The sequence below is a fragment of the Triticum urartu genome, chromosome 2 (assembly GCF_003073215.2).
Source record: "Triticum urartu cultivar G1812 chromosome 2, Tu2.1, whole genome shotgun sequence".
NCBI classification, from domain to species: domain Eukaryota; kingdom Viridiplantae; phylum Streptophyta; class Magnoliopsida; order Poales; family Poaceae; genus Triticum; species Triticum urartu.
The window spans coordinates 28,651,260-28,666,992 of record NC_053023.1 but is presented as its reverse complement, the minus strand read 5'-3'; the positions used below and the strand labels follow the sequence as shown (position 1 = coordinate 28,666,992).

General features: G+C 46.0%; 1 protein-coding gene across 1 annotated transcript; it reads right to left on the bottom strand.

Moving 5' to 3' along the window:
* Window positions 1–13,688: 13,688 nt before the first annotated feature.
* LOC125535380 (scopoletin glucosyltransferase-like) lies at window positions 13,689–15,412 on the bottom strand. The gene has a single exon (XM_048698434.1). It carries the CDS (start codon window positions 15,370–15,372, stop codon window positions 13,900–13,902), a length of 1,473 nt encoding a protein of 490 aa, XP_048554391.1. The 5' UTR covers window positions 15,373–15,412; the 3' UTR covers window positions 13,689–13,899.
* Between the last annotated feature and the right edge of the window lie 321 nt (window positions 15,413–15,733).

The following is a 15,733-nucleotide window of genomic DNA, read 5'->3' as shown; positions in this document are numbered from 1 at the left end:
GCGAGAATCTTTTTGAATTTCAGTTTTTTAAAATGTTTTATTGTTGGGGAACGTAGTAATTTCAAAAAAAATCCTTAGCACACGCAAGATCATGGTGATGCATAGCAATGAGAGGGGAGAGTGTTGTCTACGTACCCTTGTAGACCGGAAGCGGAAGCGTTAGCACAATGCGGTTGATGTAGTCGTACGTCTTCACGATCCGACCGATCCAAGTACCGAACGCACGGCACCTTCAAGTTCAGCACACGTTCAGCTCGATGACGTCCCGCGAACTCCGATCCAGCAGAGCTTCACGGGAGAGTTCCGTCAGCACGACGGCGTGGTGACGATGATGATGTTGCTACCGACGCAGGGCTTCGCCTAAGCACCTCTATGATATGACCGAGGTGGAATATGGTGGAGGGGGCACCGCACACGGCTGGGAGAGATCAACTGATCAACTTGTGTGTCTATGGGGTGCCCCCTGGCCACGTATATAAAGGAGTGGAGGAGGGGAGGGCCGGCCCTCTCTATGGCGCGCCCTAGGGGAGTCCTACTCCCACCGGGAGTAGGATTCCCCCTTTCCTAGTAGAACTAGGAGCCCTTCCAAGTAGTAGGAGTAGGAGGGAAGGAAAGGGAAGGGAAAAGGAAAAGGAAGGAAGGGTGTGAAGGATATATGCCCTAGAGGCAATAATAAAGTTATTATTTATTTCCTTATATCATGATAAATGTTTATTATTCATGCTAGAATTATATTAACCGGAAACATAATACATGTGTGAATACATAGACAAACAGAGTGTCACTAGTATGCCTCTACTTGACTAGCTCGTTGATCAAAGATGGTTATGTTTCCTAACGATAGACATGAGTTGTCATTTGATTAACGGGATCACATCATTAGGAGAATGATGTGATTGACTTGACCCATTCCGTTAGCATAGCACTTGATCGTTTAGTTTGTTGCTATTGCTTTCTTCATGACTTATACATGTTCCTATGACTATGAGATTATGCAACTCCCGTTTACCGGAGGAACACTTTGTGTGCTACCAAACGTCACAACGTAAATGTGTGATTATAAAGGTGCTCTACAGGTGTCTCTGAATGTACTTGTTGGGTTGGCGTATTTCGAGATTAGGATTTGTCACTCCGATTGTCGAAGAGGTATCTATGGGCCCTCTCGATAATGCACATCACTTAAGCCTTGCAAGCATTGCATCTAATGAGTTAGTTGCGGGATGCTGTATTACGGAACGAGTAAAGAGACTTGCCGGCAACGAGATTGAACTAGGTATTGAGATACCGACGATCGAATCTCGGGCAAGTAACATACCGATGACAAAGGGAACAACGTATGTTGTTATGCGGTCTGACCGATAAAGATCTTCGTAGAATATGTGGGAGCCAATATGAGCATCCAGGTTCTGAAGGAAATATGCCCTAGAGGCAATAATAAAGTTATTATTTATTTCCTTATATCATGATAAAAGTTTATTATTCATGCTAGAATTGTATTAACCGGAAACATAATACATGTGTGAATACATAGACAAACAGAGTGTCACTAGTATGCCTCTACTTGACTAGCTCGTTAATCAAAGATGGTTATGTTTCCTAACCATGGACAAAGAGTTGTTATTTGATTAACGGGATCACATCATTAGTTGAATGATCTGATTGACATGACCCATTCCATTAGCTTAGCACCCGATCGTTTAGTATGTTGCTATTGCTTTCTTCATGACTTATACATGTTCCTGTAACTATGAGATTATGCAACTCCCGTTTACCGAGGAACACTTTGTGTGCTACCAAACGTCACAACGTAACTGGGTGATTATAAAGGTGCTCTACAGGTGTCTCTGAAGGTTACTTGTTGGGTTGGCGTATTTCGAGATTAGGATTTGTCACTCCGATTGTCGGAGAGGTATCTCTGGGCCCTCTCGGTAATGCACATCACTTAAGCCTTGCAAGCATTGCAACTAATGAGTTAGTTGCGGGATGATGTATTACGGAACGAGTAAAGAGACTTGCCGGCAACGAGATTGAACTAGGTATGGATACCGACGATCGAATCTCGGGCAAGTAACATACCGATGACAAAGGGAACAACGTATGTTGTTATGCGGTCTGACCGATAAAGATCTTCGTAGAATATGTAGGAGCCAATATGGGCATCCAGGTCCCGCTATTGGTTATTGACCGGAGACGTGTCTCGGTCATGTCTACATTGTTCTCGAACCCGTAGGGTCCGCACGCTTAAGGTTACGATGACAGTTATATTATGAGTTTATGCATTTTGATGTACCGAAGGTTGTTCGGAGTCCCGGATGTGATCATGGACATGACGAGGAGTCTCGAAATGGTCGAGACATAAAGATTGATATATTGAAGCCTATGTTTGGATATCGGAAGTGTTCCGGGTGAAATCGGGATTTTACCGGAGTACCGGGAGGTTACCGGAACCCCGGGAGCTATATGGGCCATAGTGGGCCATAGTGGAAAAGAGAAGGGGCAGCCCAAGATGGGCGCGCGCCCCTCCCCTCCCTTGGTCCGAATAGGACAAGGAGAGGGGGCCGGCCACCTCTCTCTCTTTTCCCCCTCCGCGAATCCTATTTCCAACTAGGATTGGGGGGGGGGGGAATCCTACTCCCAGAGGGAGTAGGACTCCTCCTGGCGCGCCTCTCCTAGGCCGGCCGCACCCCCCCCCCCTGATCCTTTATATACGGAGGCAGGGGAACCCAAGAGACACACAAGTTGATCCACGTGATCATACTCTTAGCCGTGTGCGGTGCCCCCTTCCACCATAGTCCTCGATAATATTATAGCGGTGCTTAGGCGAAGCCCTGCGACAGTAGTACATCAATATCATCACCACGCCATTGTGCTGACGGAACTCTTCCCCGACACTTTGCTGGATCGGAGTCCGGGGATCGTCATCGAGCTGAACGTGTGCTAGAACTCGGAGGTGCCGTAGTTTCGGTGCTTGATCGGTCGGGCCGTGGAGACGTACGACTACATCAACCAAACGCTTCCGTTTTCGATCTACAAGGGTACGTAGATCATACTCTCCCCTCTCGTTGCTATGCATCACCATGATCTTGCGTGAGCGTAGGAAATTTTTTGAAATTACTACGAAACCAACAGTGGCATCCGAGCCTAGGTTTTATATGTTGATGTTATATGCACGAGTAGAACACAAGTGAGTTGTGGGCGATATAAGTCATACTGCTTACCAGCATGTCATACTTTGGTTCGGCGGTATTGTTGGACGAACCGGCCCGGACCGACATTACGCGTACGCTTACGCGAGACCGGTTCTCCCGACGTGCTTTGCAAATAGGTGGCTTGCGGGTGACAGTTTCTCCAACTTTAGTTGAACTGAGTGTGGCTACGCCCAGTCCTTGCGAAGGTTAAAACAGCACCAACTTGACAAACTATCATTGTGATTTTGATGCGTAGGTAAGATTGGTTCTTGCTTAAGCCCGTAGCAGCCACGTAAAACATGCAACAACAAAGTAGAGGACGTCTAACTTGTTTTTGCAGGGCATGTTGTGATGTGATATGGTCAAGACATGATGCTAAATTTTATTGTATGAGATGATCATGTTTTATAACCGAGTTATCGGCAACTGGCAGGAGCCATATGGTTGTCGCTTTATTGTATGCAATGCAATCACGTTGTAATGCTTTACTTTATCACTAAGCGGTAGCGATAGTCGTGGAAGCATAAGATTGGCGAGACGACAACGATGCTACGATGGAGATCAAGGTGTCGCGCCGGTGACGATGGTGATCATGACGGTGCTTCGAAGATGGAGATCACAAGCACAAGATGATGATGGCCATATCATATCACTTATATTGATTGCATGTGATGTTTATCTTTTATGCATCTTATCTTGCTTTGATTGACGGTAGCATTATAAGATGATCTCTCACTAAATTATCAAGAAGTGTTCTCCCTGAGTATGCACCGTTGCGAAAGTTCTTCGTGCTGAGACACCACGTGATGATCGGGTGTGATAAGCTCTACGTTCAAATACAACGGGTGCAAAACAGTTGCACACGTGGAATACTCAGGTTATACTTGAGGAGCCAAGCATATACAGATATGGCCTCGGAACACGGAGACCGAAAGGTCGAGCGTGAATCATATAGTAGATATGATCAACATAGTGATGTTCACCAATGAAACTACTCCATCTCACGTGATGATCGGACATGTTTAGTTGATTTGGATCACGTAAACACTTAGAGGATTAGAGGGATGTCTATCTAAGTGGGAGTTCTTTAAGTAATATGATTAATTGAACCTAAATTTATCATGAACTTAGTACCTGATAGTATCTTGCTTGTTTATGTATGATTGTAGATAAATGGCCCGTGCTGTTGTTCCGTTGAATTTTAATGCGTTCCTTGATAAAGCAAAGTTGAAAGATGATGGTAGCAATTACACGGGCTGGGTCCGTAACTTGAGGATTATCCTCATTGCTGCACAGAAGAATTACGTCCTGGAAGCACCGCTGGGTGCCAGGCCTGCTGCTGGAGCAACACCAGATGTTGTGAACGTCTGGCAGAGCAAAGCTGATGACTACTCGATAGTTCAGTGTGCCATGCTTTACGGCTTAGAACCGGGACTTCAACGACGTTTTGAACGTCATGGAGCATATGAGATGTTCCAGGAGTTGAAGTTAATATTTCAAGCAAATGCCCGGATTGAGAGATATGAAGTCTCCAATAAGTTCTATAGCTGCAAGATGGAGGAGAACAGTTCTGTCAGTGAGCATATACTCAAAATGTCTGGGTATAATAATCACTTGATTCAGATGGGAGTTAATCTTCCAGATGATTATGTCATTGACAGAATTCTCCAATCATTGCCACCAAGCTACAAGAGCTTCATGATGAACTATAATATGCAAGGGATGAATAAGACTATTCCCGAGCTCTTCGCAATGCTGAAAGCTGCGGAGGTAGAAATCAAAAAGGAGCATCAAGTGTTGATGGTCAACAAGACCACTAGTTTCAAGAAAAAGGGCAAAGGGAAGAAGAAGGGGAACTTCAAGAAGAACAGCAAACAAGTTGCTGCTCAAGAGAAGAAACCCAAGTCTGGACCTAAGCCTGAAACTGAGTGCTTCTACTGCAAGCAGACTGGTCACTGGAAGCGGAACTGCCCCAAGTATTTGGCGGATAAGAAGGATGGCAAGGTGAACAAAGGTATATGTGATATACATGTTATTGATGTGTACCTTACTAATGCTCGCAGTAGCACCTGGGTATTTGATACTGGTTCTGTTGCTAATATTTGCAACTCGAAACAGGGACTACGGATTCAGCGAAGATTGGCTAAGGACGAGGTGACGATGCGCGTGAGAAACGGTTCCAAAGTCGATGTGATCGCGGTTGGCACACTACCTCTACATCTACCTTCGGGATTAATATTAGACCTAAATAATTGTTATTTGGTGCCAGCGTTGAGCATGAACATTATATCTGGATCTTGTTTGATGCAAGATGGTTATTCATTTAAATCAGAGAATAATGGTTGTTCTATTTATATGAGTAATATCTTTTATGGTCATGCACCCTTGAAGAGTGGTCTATTCTTATTGAATCTCGATAGTAGTAACACACATATTCATAATGTTGAAGCCAAAAGATGCAGAGTTGATAATGATAGTGCAACTTATTTATGGCACTGCCGTTTAGGTCATATCGGTGTAAAGCGCATGAAGAAACTCCATACTGATGGACTTTTGGAACCACTTGATTATGAATCAATTGGTACTTGAGAACCGTGCCTCATGGGCAAGATGACTAAAACGCCGTTCTCCGGTACTATGGAGAGAGCAACAGATTTGTTCGAAATCATACATACAGATGTATGTGGTCCGATGAATATTGAGGCTCGTGGCGGATATCGTTATTTTCTCACCTTCACAGATGATTTAAGCAGATATGGGTATATCTACTTAATGAAACATAAGTCTGAAACGTTTGAAAAGTTCAAAGAATTTCAGAATAAAGTTGAAAATCATCGTAACAAGAAAATAAAGTTTCTACGATCTGATCGTGGAGGAGAATATTTGAGTTACGAGTTTGGTGTACATTTGATACAATGCAGAATAGTTTTGCAACTCACGCCATCCGGAACACCACAGCGTAATGGTGTGTCCGAACGTCGTAATCGTACTTTACTAGATATGGTGCGATCTATGATGTCTCTTACTGATTTACCGCTGTCGTTTTGGGGTTATGCTTTGGAGACGGCCGCATTCACGTTAAATAGGGCACCATCAAAATCCGTTGAGACGACGCCTTATGAACTATGGTTTGGCAAGAAACCAAAGTTGTCGTTTCTGAAAGTTTGGGGCTGCGATGCTTATGTGAAAAACCTTCAACCTGATAAGCTCGAAACCAAATCGGAGAAATGTGTCTTCATAGGATATCCAAAGGAGACTATTGGATACACCTTCTATCACAGATCCGAAGGCAAGACTTTTGTTGCTAAGTTCGGAAACTTTCTAGAGAAGGAGTTTCTCTCGAAAGAAGTGGGTGGGAGGAAAGTAGAACTTGACGAGGTAACTGTACCTGCTCCCTTATTGGAAAGTAGTGCATCACAGAAAACTGTTTCTGTGACACCTACACCAATTAGTGAGGAAGCTAATGATAATGATCATGAAACTTCGGAACAAGATACTACTGAACCTCGTAGATCAACCAGAGTGAGATCCGCGCCAGAGTGGTACGGTAATCCAGTTCTGGAAGTCATGCTACTAGATCATGATGAACCTACGAACTATGAAGAAGCGATGGTGAGCCCAGATTCCGCAAAATGGCTTGAAGCCATGAAATCTGAGATGGGATCCATGTATGAGAACAAAGTGTGGACTTTGGTTGACTAGCCCAATGATCGGTAAGCAATTGAGAATAAATGGATCTTCAAGAAAAAGACTGACGCCAACGGTAATATTACTGTCTACAAAGCTCGACTTGTCGCAAAAGGGTTTCGGCAAGTTCAAGGGGTTGACTACGATGAGACCTTCTCACCCGTAGCGATGCTTAAGTCTGTCCGAATCATGTTAGCAATTGCCGCATTTTATGATTATGAAATTTGGCAGATGGATGTCAAAACTGCATTCCTAAATGGATTTCTGGAAGAAGAGTTGTATATGATGCAACCGGAAGGTTTTGTCGATCCAAAAGGAGCTAACAAAGTGTGCAAGCTCCAGCGATCCATTTATGGACTGGTGCAAGCCTCTCGGAGTTGGAATAAACGCTTTGATAGTGTGATCAAAGCATTTGGTTTTATACAGACTTTTGGAGAAGCCTGTATTTACAAGAAAGTGAGTGGGAGCTCTGTAGCATTTCTGATATTATATGTGGATGACATATTACTGATTGGAAATGATATAGAATTTCTGGATAGCATAAAAGGATACTTGAATAAGAGTTTTTCAATGAAAGACCTCGATGAAGCTGCTTACATATTAGGCATAAAGATCTATAGAGATAGATCGAGACGTTTAATTGGACTTTCACAAAGCACATACCTTGACAAGATTTTGAAGAAGTTCAAAATGGATCAAGCAAAGAAAGGGTTCTTGCCTGTGTTACAAGGTGTGAAGTTGAGTAAGACTCAATGCCCGACCACTGCAGAAGATAGAGAGAAGATGAAAGATGTTCCCTATGCTTCAGCCATAGGCTCTATCATGTATGCAATGCTGTGTACCAGACCTGATGTGTGCCTTGCTATAAGTCTAGCAGGGAGGTACCAAAGTAATCCAGGAGTGGATCACTGGACAGCGGTCAAGAACATCCTGAAGTACCTGAAAAGGACTAAGGATATGTTTCTCGTTTATGGAGGTGACAAAGAGCTCATCGTAAATGGTTATGTTGATGCAAGCTTTGACACTGATCCGGACGATTCTAAATCGCAAACCGGATACGTGTTTACATTAAACGATGGAGCTGTCAGTTGGTGCAGTTCTAAACAAAGCGTCGTGGCGGGATCTACGTGTGAAGCGGAATACATAGCTGCTTCGGAAGCAGCAAACGAAGGAGTCTGGATGAAGGAGTTCATATCCGATCTAGGTGTCATACCTAGTGCATCGGGTCCAATGAAAATCTTTTGTGACAATACTGGTGCAATTGCCTTGGCGAAGGAATCCAGATTTCACAAGAGAACCAAGCACATCAAGAGACGCTTCAATTCCATCCGGGATCTAGTCCAGGTAGGAGACATAGAGATTTTCAAGATACATACAGATCTGAATGTTGCAGACCCGTTGACTAAACCTCTTCCACGAGCAAAACATGATCAGCACCAAGGCTCCATGGGTGTTAGAATCATTACTGTGTAATCTAGATTATTGACTCTAATGCAAGTGGGAGACTGAAGGAAATATGCCCTAGAGGCAATAATAAAGTTATTATTTATTTCCTTATATCATGATAAAAGTTTATTATTCATGCTAAAATTGTATTAACCGGAAACATAATACATGTGTGAATACATAGACAAACAGAGTGTCACTAGTATGCCTCTACTTGACTAGCTCGTTAATCAAAGATGGTTATGTTTCCTAACCATGGACAAAGAGTTGTTATTTGATTAACGGGATCACATCATTAGTTGAATGATCTGATTGACATGACCCATTCCATTAGCTTAGCACCCGATCGTTTAGTATGTTGCTATTGCTTTCTTCATGACTTATACATGTTCCTATGACTATGAGATTATGCAACTCCCGTTTGCCAGAGGAACACTTTGTGTGCTACCAAACGTCACAACGTAACTGGGTGATTATAAAGGAGCTCTACAGGTGTCTCCAAAGGTACATGTTGGGTTGGCGTATTTCGAGATTAGGATTTGTCACTCCAATTGTCGGAGAGGTATCTCTGGGCCCTCTCGGTAATGCACATCACTTAAGCCTTGCAAGCATTGCAACTAATGAGTTAGTTGGGGGATGATGTATTACAGAACGAGTAAGGAGACTTGCCGGTAACGAGATTGAACTAGGTATAGGATACCGACGATCGAATCTCAGGCAAGTAACATACCGATGACAAAGGGAACAACGTATGTTGTTATGCGGTCTGACCGATAAAGATCTTCGTAGAATATGTAGGAGCAATATGATGGGCATCCAGGTCCCGCTATTGGTTATTGACCGTAGATCGTGTCTCGTCATGTCTACATTGTTCTAGCCCGCAGGGTCCGCACGCTTAAGGTTTTCCGAATGACGGAGTTATATTATGAGTTTATGCGTTTTTGATGTACCGAAGTTGTTCGGAGTCCCGGATGTGGATCACGGACATGACGAGGAGTCTCAAAATGGTCGAGACATAAGATTGATATATTGGAAGCCTATGTTTGGATATCGGAAGTGTTCCGGTGAAATCGGGATTTTACCGGAGTACCGGGAGGTTACCGGAACCCCCGAGATATGGGCCTTAGTGGGCCTTAGTGGAAAAAGAGAAGGGGCAGCCCAAGATGGGCCGCGCGCCCCTCCCCTCCCTTGGTCCGAATAGGACAAGGAGAGGGGGCTGGCCCCCCTCTCTCTTTTCCCCCCTCCGCGAATCCTATTCCAACTAGGATTGGGGGGGGGGGAATCCTACTCCCAGAGGGAGTAGGACTCCTCCTGGCGCGCCTCTCCTAGGCCGGCCACACCCCCCCCCTTGATCCTTTATATACGGAGGCAGGGGAACCCAAGAGACACACAAGTTGATCCACGTGATCATACTCTTAGCCGTGTGCGGTGCCCCCTTCCACCATAGTCCTCGATAATATTATAGCGGTGCTTAGGCGAAGCCCTGCGACAGTAGTACATCAATATCGTTACCACGACGTTGTGCTGACGGAACTCTTCCCCGACACTTTGCTGGATCGGAGTCCGGGGATCGTCATCGAGCTGAACGTGTGCTAGAACTAGGAGGTGCCGTAGTTTCGGTGCTTGATCGGTCGGGCCGTGGAGACGTACGACTACATCAACCAAACGCTTCCGTTGTCGATCTACAAGGGTATGTAGATCATACTCTCCCCTCTCGTTGCTATGCATCACCATGATCTTGCGTGAGCGTAGGAAATTTTTTGAAATTACTACGAAACCAACAGGTTCCGCTATTGGTTATTGACCGGAGACGTGTCTCGGTCATTTCTACATTGTTCTCGAACCCGTAGGGTCCGCACGCTTAAGGTTTCGATGACAGTTATATTATGAGTTTATGAGTTTTGATGTACCGAAGGAGTTCGGAGTCCCGGATGAGATCGGGGACATGACGAGGAGTCTTGAAATGGTCGAGACGTAAAGATCGATATATTGGACGACTATATTCGGACATCGGAAAGGTTCCGAGTGATTCGGGTATTTTTCGGAGTACCGGAGAGTTACGGGAATTCGTCGGGGAGTATATGGGCCTTATTGGGCTTTAGGGGAAAGAGAGAGGAGAGGTTGGGCGCCCCCCAAGGCCTAGTCCGAATTGGACTAGGGGGAGGGGCTGCGCCCCCTCCTTCCTTCTCTTCTCCCTTCCCCTGCCTTGACTCCTACTCCTACTACTTGGAAGGGGGGAATACTACTCCTGGTGGGAGTAGGACTCCTCCAGGGCGTGCCATAGGGGCTGGCCCTCTCCCCCCTCCTCCACTCCTTTATATACGTGGCCAAGGGGCACCCCATAGACACACAAGTTGATCTTCGTGATCGTTCTCTTAGCCGTGTGCGGTGCCCCCCTCCACCATAATCCTCGATAATATTGTAGCGGTGCTTAGGCGAAGCCCTGCGACGGTAGAACATCAAGATCGGATCGTCACCACGCTGTCGTGCTGACGGAACTCTTCCCCGACACTTTGCTGGATCGGAGTCCGGGGATCGTCATCGAGCTGAACGTGTGCTAGAACTCGGAGGTGCCGTAGTTTCGGTGCTTGATCGGTCGGGCCGTGAAGACGTACGACTACATCAACCGCGTTGTGCTAATGCTTCCGCTTCCGATCTACGAGGGTACGTAGACAACACTCTCCCTTCTCGTTGCTATGCATCACCATGATCTTGCGTGTGCGTAGGAAATTTTTGAAATTACTACGTTCCCCAACAGGGTGCGCCCCCCTCCCTAGTCCAATTCGGACCAGCCCATGGGAAGGGGTGCGGCCACCCTTTGAGGCCTTTCTCTCCTTTCCCGTATGGCCCATTAATGCCCAATACGAATTCCTGTAACTCCCTGGTACTCCCGAAAATACCCGAATCACTCGGAACCTTTCCGATGTCCGAATATAGTCGTCCAATATATCGATCTTTACGTCTCGACCATTTCGAGACTCCTCGTCATGTCCCCGATCTCATCCGGGACTCCGAACTCCTTCGGTACATCAAAACACATAAACTCATAATATAACCGTCATCGAACTTTAAGCGTGTGGACCCTACGGGTTCGAGAACTATGTAGACATAACCGAGACACGTCTCCGGTCAATAACCAATAGCGGAACCTGGATGCTCATATTGGCTCCTACATATTCTACGAAGATCTTTATCGGTCAGACCGCATAACAACATACGTTGTTCCCTTTGTCATCGGTATGTTACTTGCCCGAGATTCGATCGTCGGTATCTCAATACCTAGTTCAATCTCGTTACCGGCAAGTCTCTTTACTCATTCCGTAATACATCATCCCGCAACTAACTCATTAGTTGCAATGCTTGCAAGGCTTATAGTGATGTGCATTACCGAGTGGGCCCAGAGATACCTGTCCGACAATCGGAGTGACAAATCATAATCTCGAAATACGCCAACCCAACAAGTACCTTCGGAGACACCCGTAGAGCACATTTATAATCACCCAGTTACGTTGTGACGCTTGGTAGCACACAAAGTGTTCCTCCGGTAAACGGGAGTTGCATAATCTCATAGTCATAGGAACATGTATAAGTGATGAAGAAAGCAATAGCAACAAACTAAACGATCAAGTGCTAAGCTAATGGAATGGGTCAAGTCAATCACATCATTCTCCTAATGATGTGATCCCGTTAATCAAATGACAACTCATGTCTGTGGCTAGGAAACATAACCATCTTCGATTAACGAGCTAGTCAAGTAGAGGCATACTAGTGACACTCTGTTTGTCTATGTATTCACACATGTATTATGTTTCCTGTTAATACAATTCTAGCATGAATAATAAACATTTATCATGATATAAGGAAATAAATAATAACTTTATTATTGCCTCTAGAGCATATTTCCTTCATTTATCTCTTAAACGAAAAATCCGATTGAAGATCCGTTTTCATCATTAAATCCCTCGCGACGAGATCTTGGAAACTAGATCGCATATCAATATATTATGATGAATTTTTTTTGGGTTAAAAGTTGCCATATCTATTGCAAATGAATTGCCATGGTGTTTAGACTGAAGTTGCCATGATATGTTTCAGTTATTTTCTTTTACATTTAAAAGTAATTTTTGACATATTATAAATGAGGAATTAAGAAACTAGACTTGCCATGCATCATACACTAAAATTGCCATGATATATGCACTTAAAATTGTCATGATTCATACAAAAAAATATTTTCATGATCAAAGTACTGGAATTGCCATCATCAAAAAACTAAAATTGCCATGATCTACAAACTAAAATTGCCACCTGGCAACTTTAGTTTAAACACTATGGCAACTACAGTGTAAACATCATGGCAACTTCTGGGCAAAAAAAATTTCATCGAAACATATCAACATGGGGTCTAGTTTTGAAGATCTCGTCGTGACGGATTTAATGATGAAAACGGATTTTTAATTCACTTTTTAAACTAAGAGATAAAACATTTTTAAGCCGAAAACCAAAAAGATTTCCGCTGATGTCATCTATTCATACGTGGCAAAATGAGTGGTGATGGAGGCGTGTGGGCGATGTGCAAATGCCCACACGTGTGGGCGTTAGTTTTTCCGTAACAAAATCATTATTTGCTTCAACCTGATGTTTCTCTGAACTTCTCATGGAAGCGCTATCTCAATAAGAAAACAGATTCTCAAATTTCTTTGCAGAACTTCCTCTCTTTTTTGCTCGGCCGTTTTAGAACTTCCTGTCTGGAAGCATACCTCCATCAATAGGAAGTATTTCTTCCCTCACTTCTATATTGCTCGGCCAAATAGGATATCAGGATTAATTCTAGAAAGTTTGAGTCGCATTACAAACCTGCTTGACCTTGACTAAGTCTCAACAGTTTATCAGGTAATGTTCCGTTTCCTCTTTACAACATGTCATCATTCAAAAACTTTAGTGTTGGTAGCAATAGCCTTTTTGGACAGATACCATCTCACATTGGTTACTCTACCAAACCTCCAGTCCCTGATAATGGGAAGCAACAGACTGGAGGGTCTGATCCCTGCTTCACTGGCCAATATGTCAAATGTTCAAGCGCTTGATCTTTCAAACAACTAGCTTCATGGCTCCATTCCATCTATTGGATCCTTGTTAAACTTGCGCCAGTTAGTATTAGGGAGGAACTTGCTACAAGCACACAACTGGTTATTCCTCACATCTTTAGCAAATTGCTTCCAACTGGCAAAGTTGTCCTTGGAAGGGAATGCGTTGGATGGCAGCTTACCTATAAATCCAAAAAAATGCGAGCACCAGGGTCAAGTGTAGGATTTGAACCCTGGTGGTCCGGGAATACCACTATCTTTTTACCCATTCAAACACAGGTGCCAGACAAATCATTTATTAAGGCTTCGTCTAGATTTTTTAAAGGAAAAGGTGATTGTAAAGAAAAGAAAAGAAAAGAAAAGAAAAGAAAAGAAGAGAAGCAAACAGCTTGCAAAAATAGACGAACTCGGGCATACAGGTGAGATAATATAGTTGGTGAGACTGACCGACCATTTCAACAATAAAGCAGCAAAAGAAAGGATTTTAAACTTCACATCGTCGTCTTTCCGGCCCCGGCAGCTTCCATGAGGTCATCTATCAAGCGGTGCAGATCACGGTCGGAGGATCCTCCTTCCGCCACTGCGGCGTGAACCTTGGCGGCCAGGCCCATGACTCTGCTCCTCGCCGCATCCCCCGGCCCTCCAGGCTGCATGAAGGTCTTCAATGCCCGTGCCACATCATGGGCGGGGATGACCTCGTTTTCTTCATACCTCGTGCTCCGAACGCCGGCGCCGTCCGGCCACAGCCGCTCCCCGATCCCTAGGACCTCCGTCAGCAGCCTCTCGGTGATGAACTGCTCGAACACTATGGGCCATGTGAGCACCGGCACGCCCGCCGCCACCGTCTCCAGGACGGAGTTCCAACCGCAGTGCGTCACGAAGGCCCCCACCGCCCGGTGCGCCAGGATGGCCCTTTGCGGAGCCCAGGCGGTGGCCACCATGCCCCTGCCTCCAACACGCTCGTGCCACCGCTCCGGGGGAGACCACTTGTCCGCCCTCACCACCCACAGGAACGCCATCCCTGAGGCCTCAAGCCCGAGAGCAAGCTCGTCCAGCTGAGCGTCGGAGACGTGGGCGAGGCTGCCGAAGCACACGTACACCACCGACCGGCTTGGCTTCGAGTCAAGCCAGTCGGTGTACCGTGAGTCGCCGGCCTCCGGTGATGACGGCAGCCGCAGTGACAGGGGGCCTAGCATGTAGGCACGCTTCGCGTAGCCGTTGCCCGCGTACATCTCACAGTAGTGCTCCTCCAGGTCTAGTGACGTGTTGACGGCCACCCCGAAGCAGTCACCTTGCACCTCGTAGAGCCGGTTGTAGGTGGAGTAATCCACCCGCTCTTGGCTCCTCAAGTATTCCGGCAGCTCCACCGTGGGCACTCGTATCTCAGGGGCCGGAAACCGAGGGACGCTCACCGCCTCGGGCTCCGGCTCGATGTTGGTGTTGGAATTGGAAACGAGCGCCAGCGTGAGATGCCGCATGGCCAGCGTCGAGAAGGCGCCGACGACGTTGTACGTGACGCATGGCACGCCGAGCTCGTCGCAGACGTCGGCGTTCCACATGAAGTGCACGTCGGTGACGAGCGCGTCCGGTGACTGCGCCCTGATGAGGGTTTCCTGCACGGGGCGCATCAGCGTGTCGCTGACCGCAGCCACGTCGATGCGCCATGCGTCCGCCTGGGCTGCCGCACCCAGGTTCTCGACGCCCCTCGGGAGGCCGTCCACGGCCGGGAACGGGTAAGTCGCCACCTGCGCAGGTGTGCCGCCGTTCTCATGCCGCTGGAGCAACGACCGGACGATCGACGCGTTCGCCGGCGTGACCGCGACGGTGGCCTCTACGGCATGTGGTCTGGCCGTCGCAAGGCTAACGGCGAGCTCGGTGAAGGGTCCGATGTGGCTGGAGGCGAAGAAGGGGATGAGGAGCACGCGCAGCTTCTTGCTGCTGCTAGTGGTTTCCGTAGAGGCCATTTTCTTTGCGAATTTATTACTGCTAGCGGAAGGTTCACGATCGACCTGCGTGTGAAGGGTATAAGTAGGAGTAGATGTTGGACTTGCCCTATTATATTATATTGCTAAGTGGCGATTGATTGAAAGAATAAACTACTGCTAGTAGCTCGATGCACGCCTACCACGTGGTGAATTTTTAATGAGTAAATTACTATATATTCCATTTCATGTAGTAGCAAATCTTGACATTTTGACACAACCATAGGTGGTGCTGGAAATCCAATCAGTGACACACCACCCAAGTCCCGACAACCTTTGTAATGCAGTACAGTGCTCAGAGTATACTGTTTTTTTAACATAGTACAAACGTAAGTGTTTGTAT

What these genes read in the sequence shown, in the direction of transcription:
- LOC125535380 (XM_048698434.1), bottom strand. Translation starts at nt 15,372, where the DNA reads ATGGCCTCTACGGAAACCACTAGCAGCAGCAAGAAGCTGCGCGTGCTC.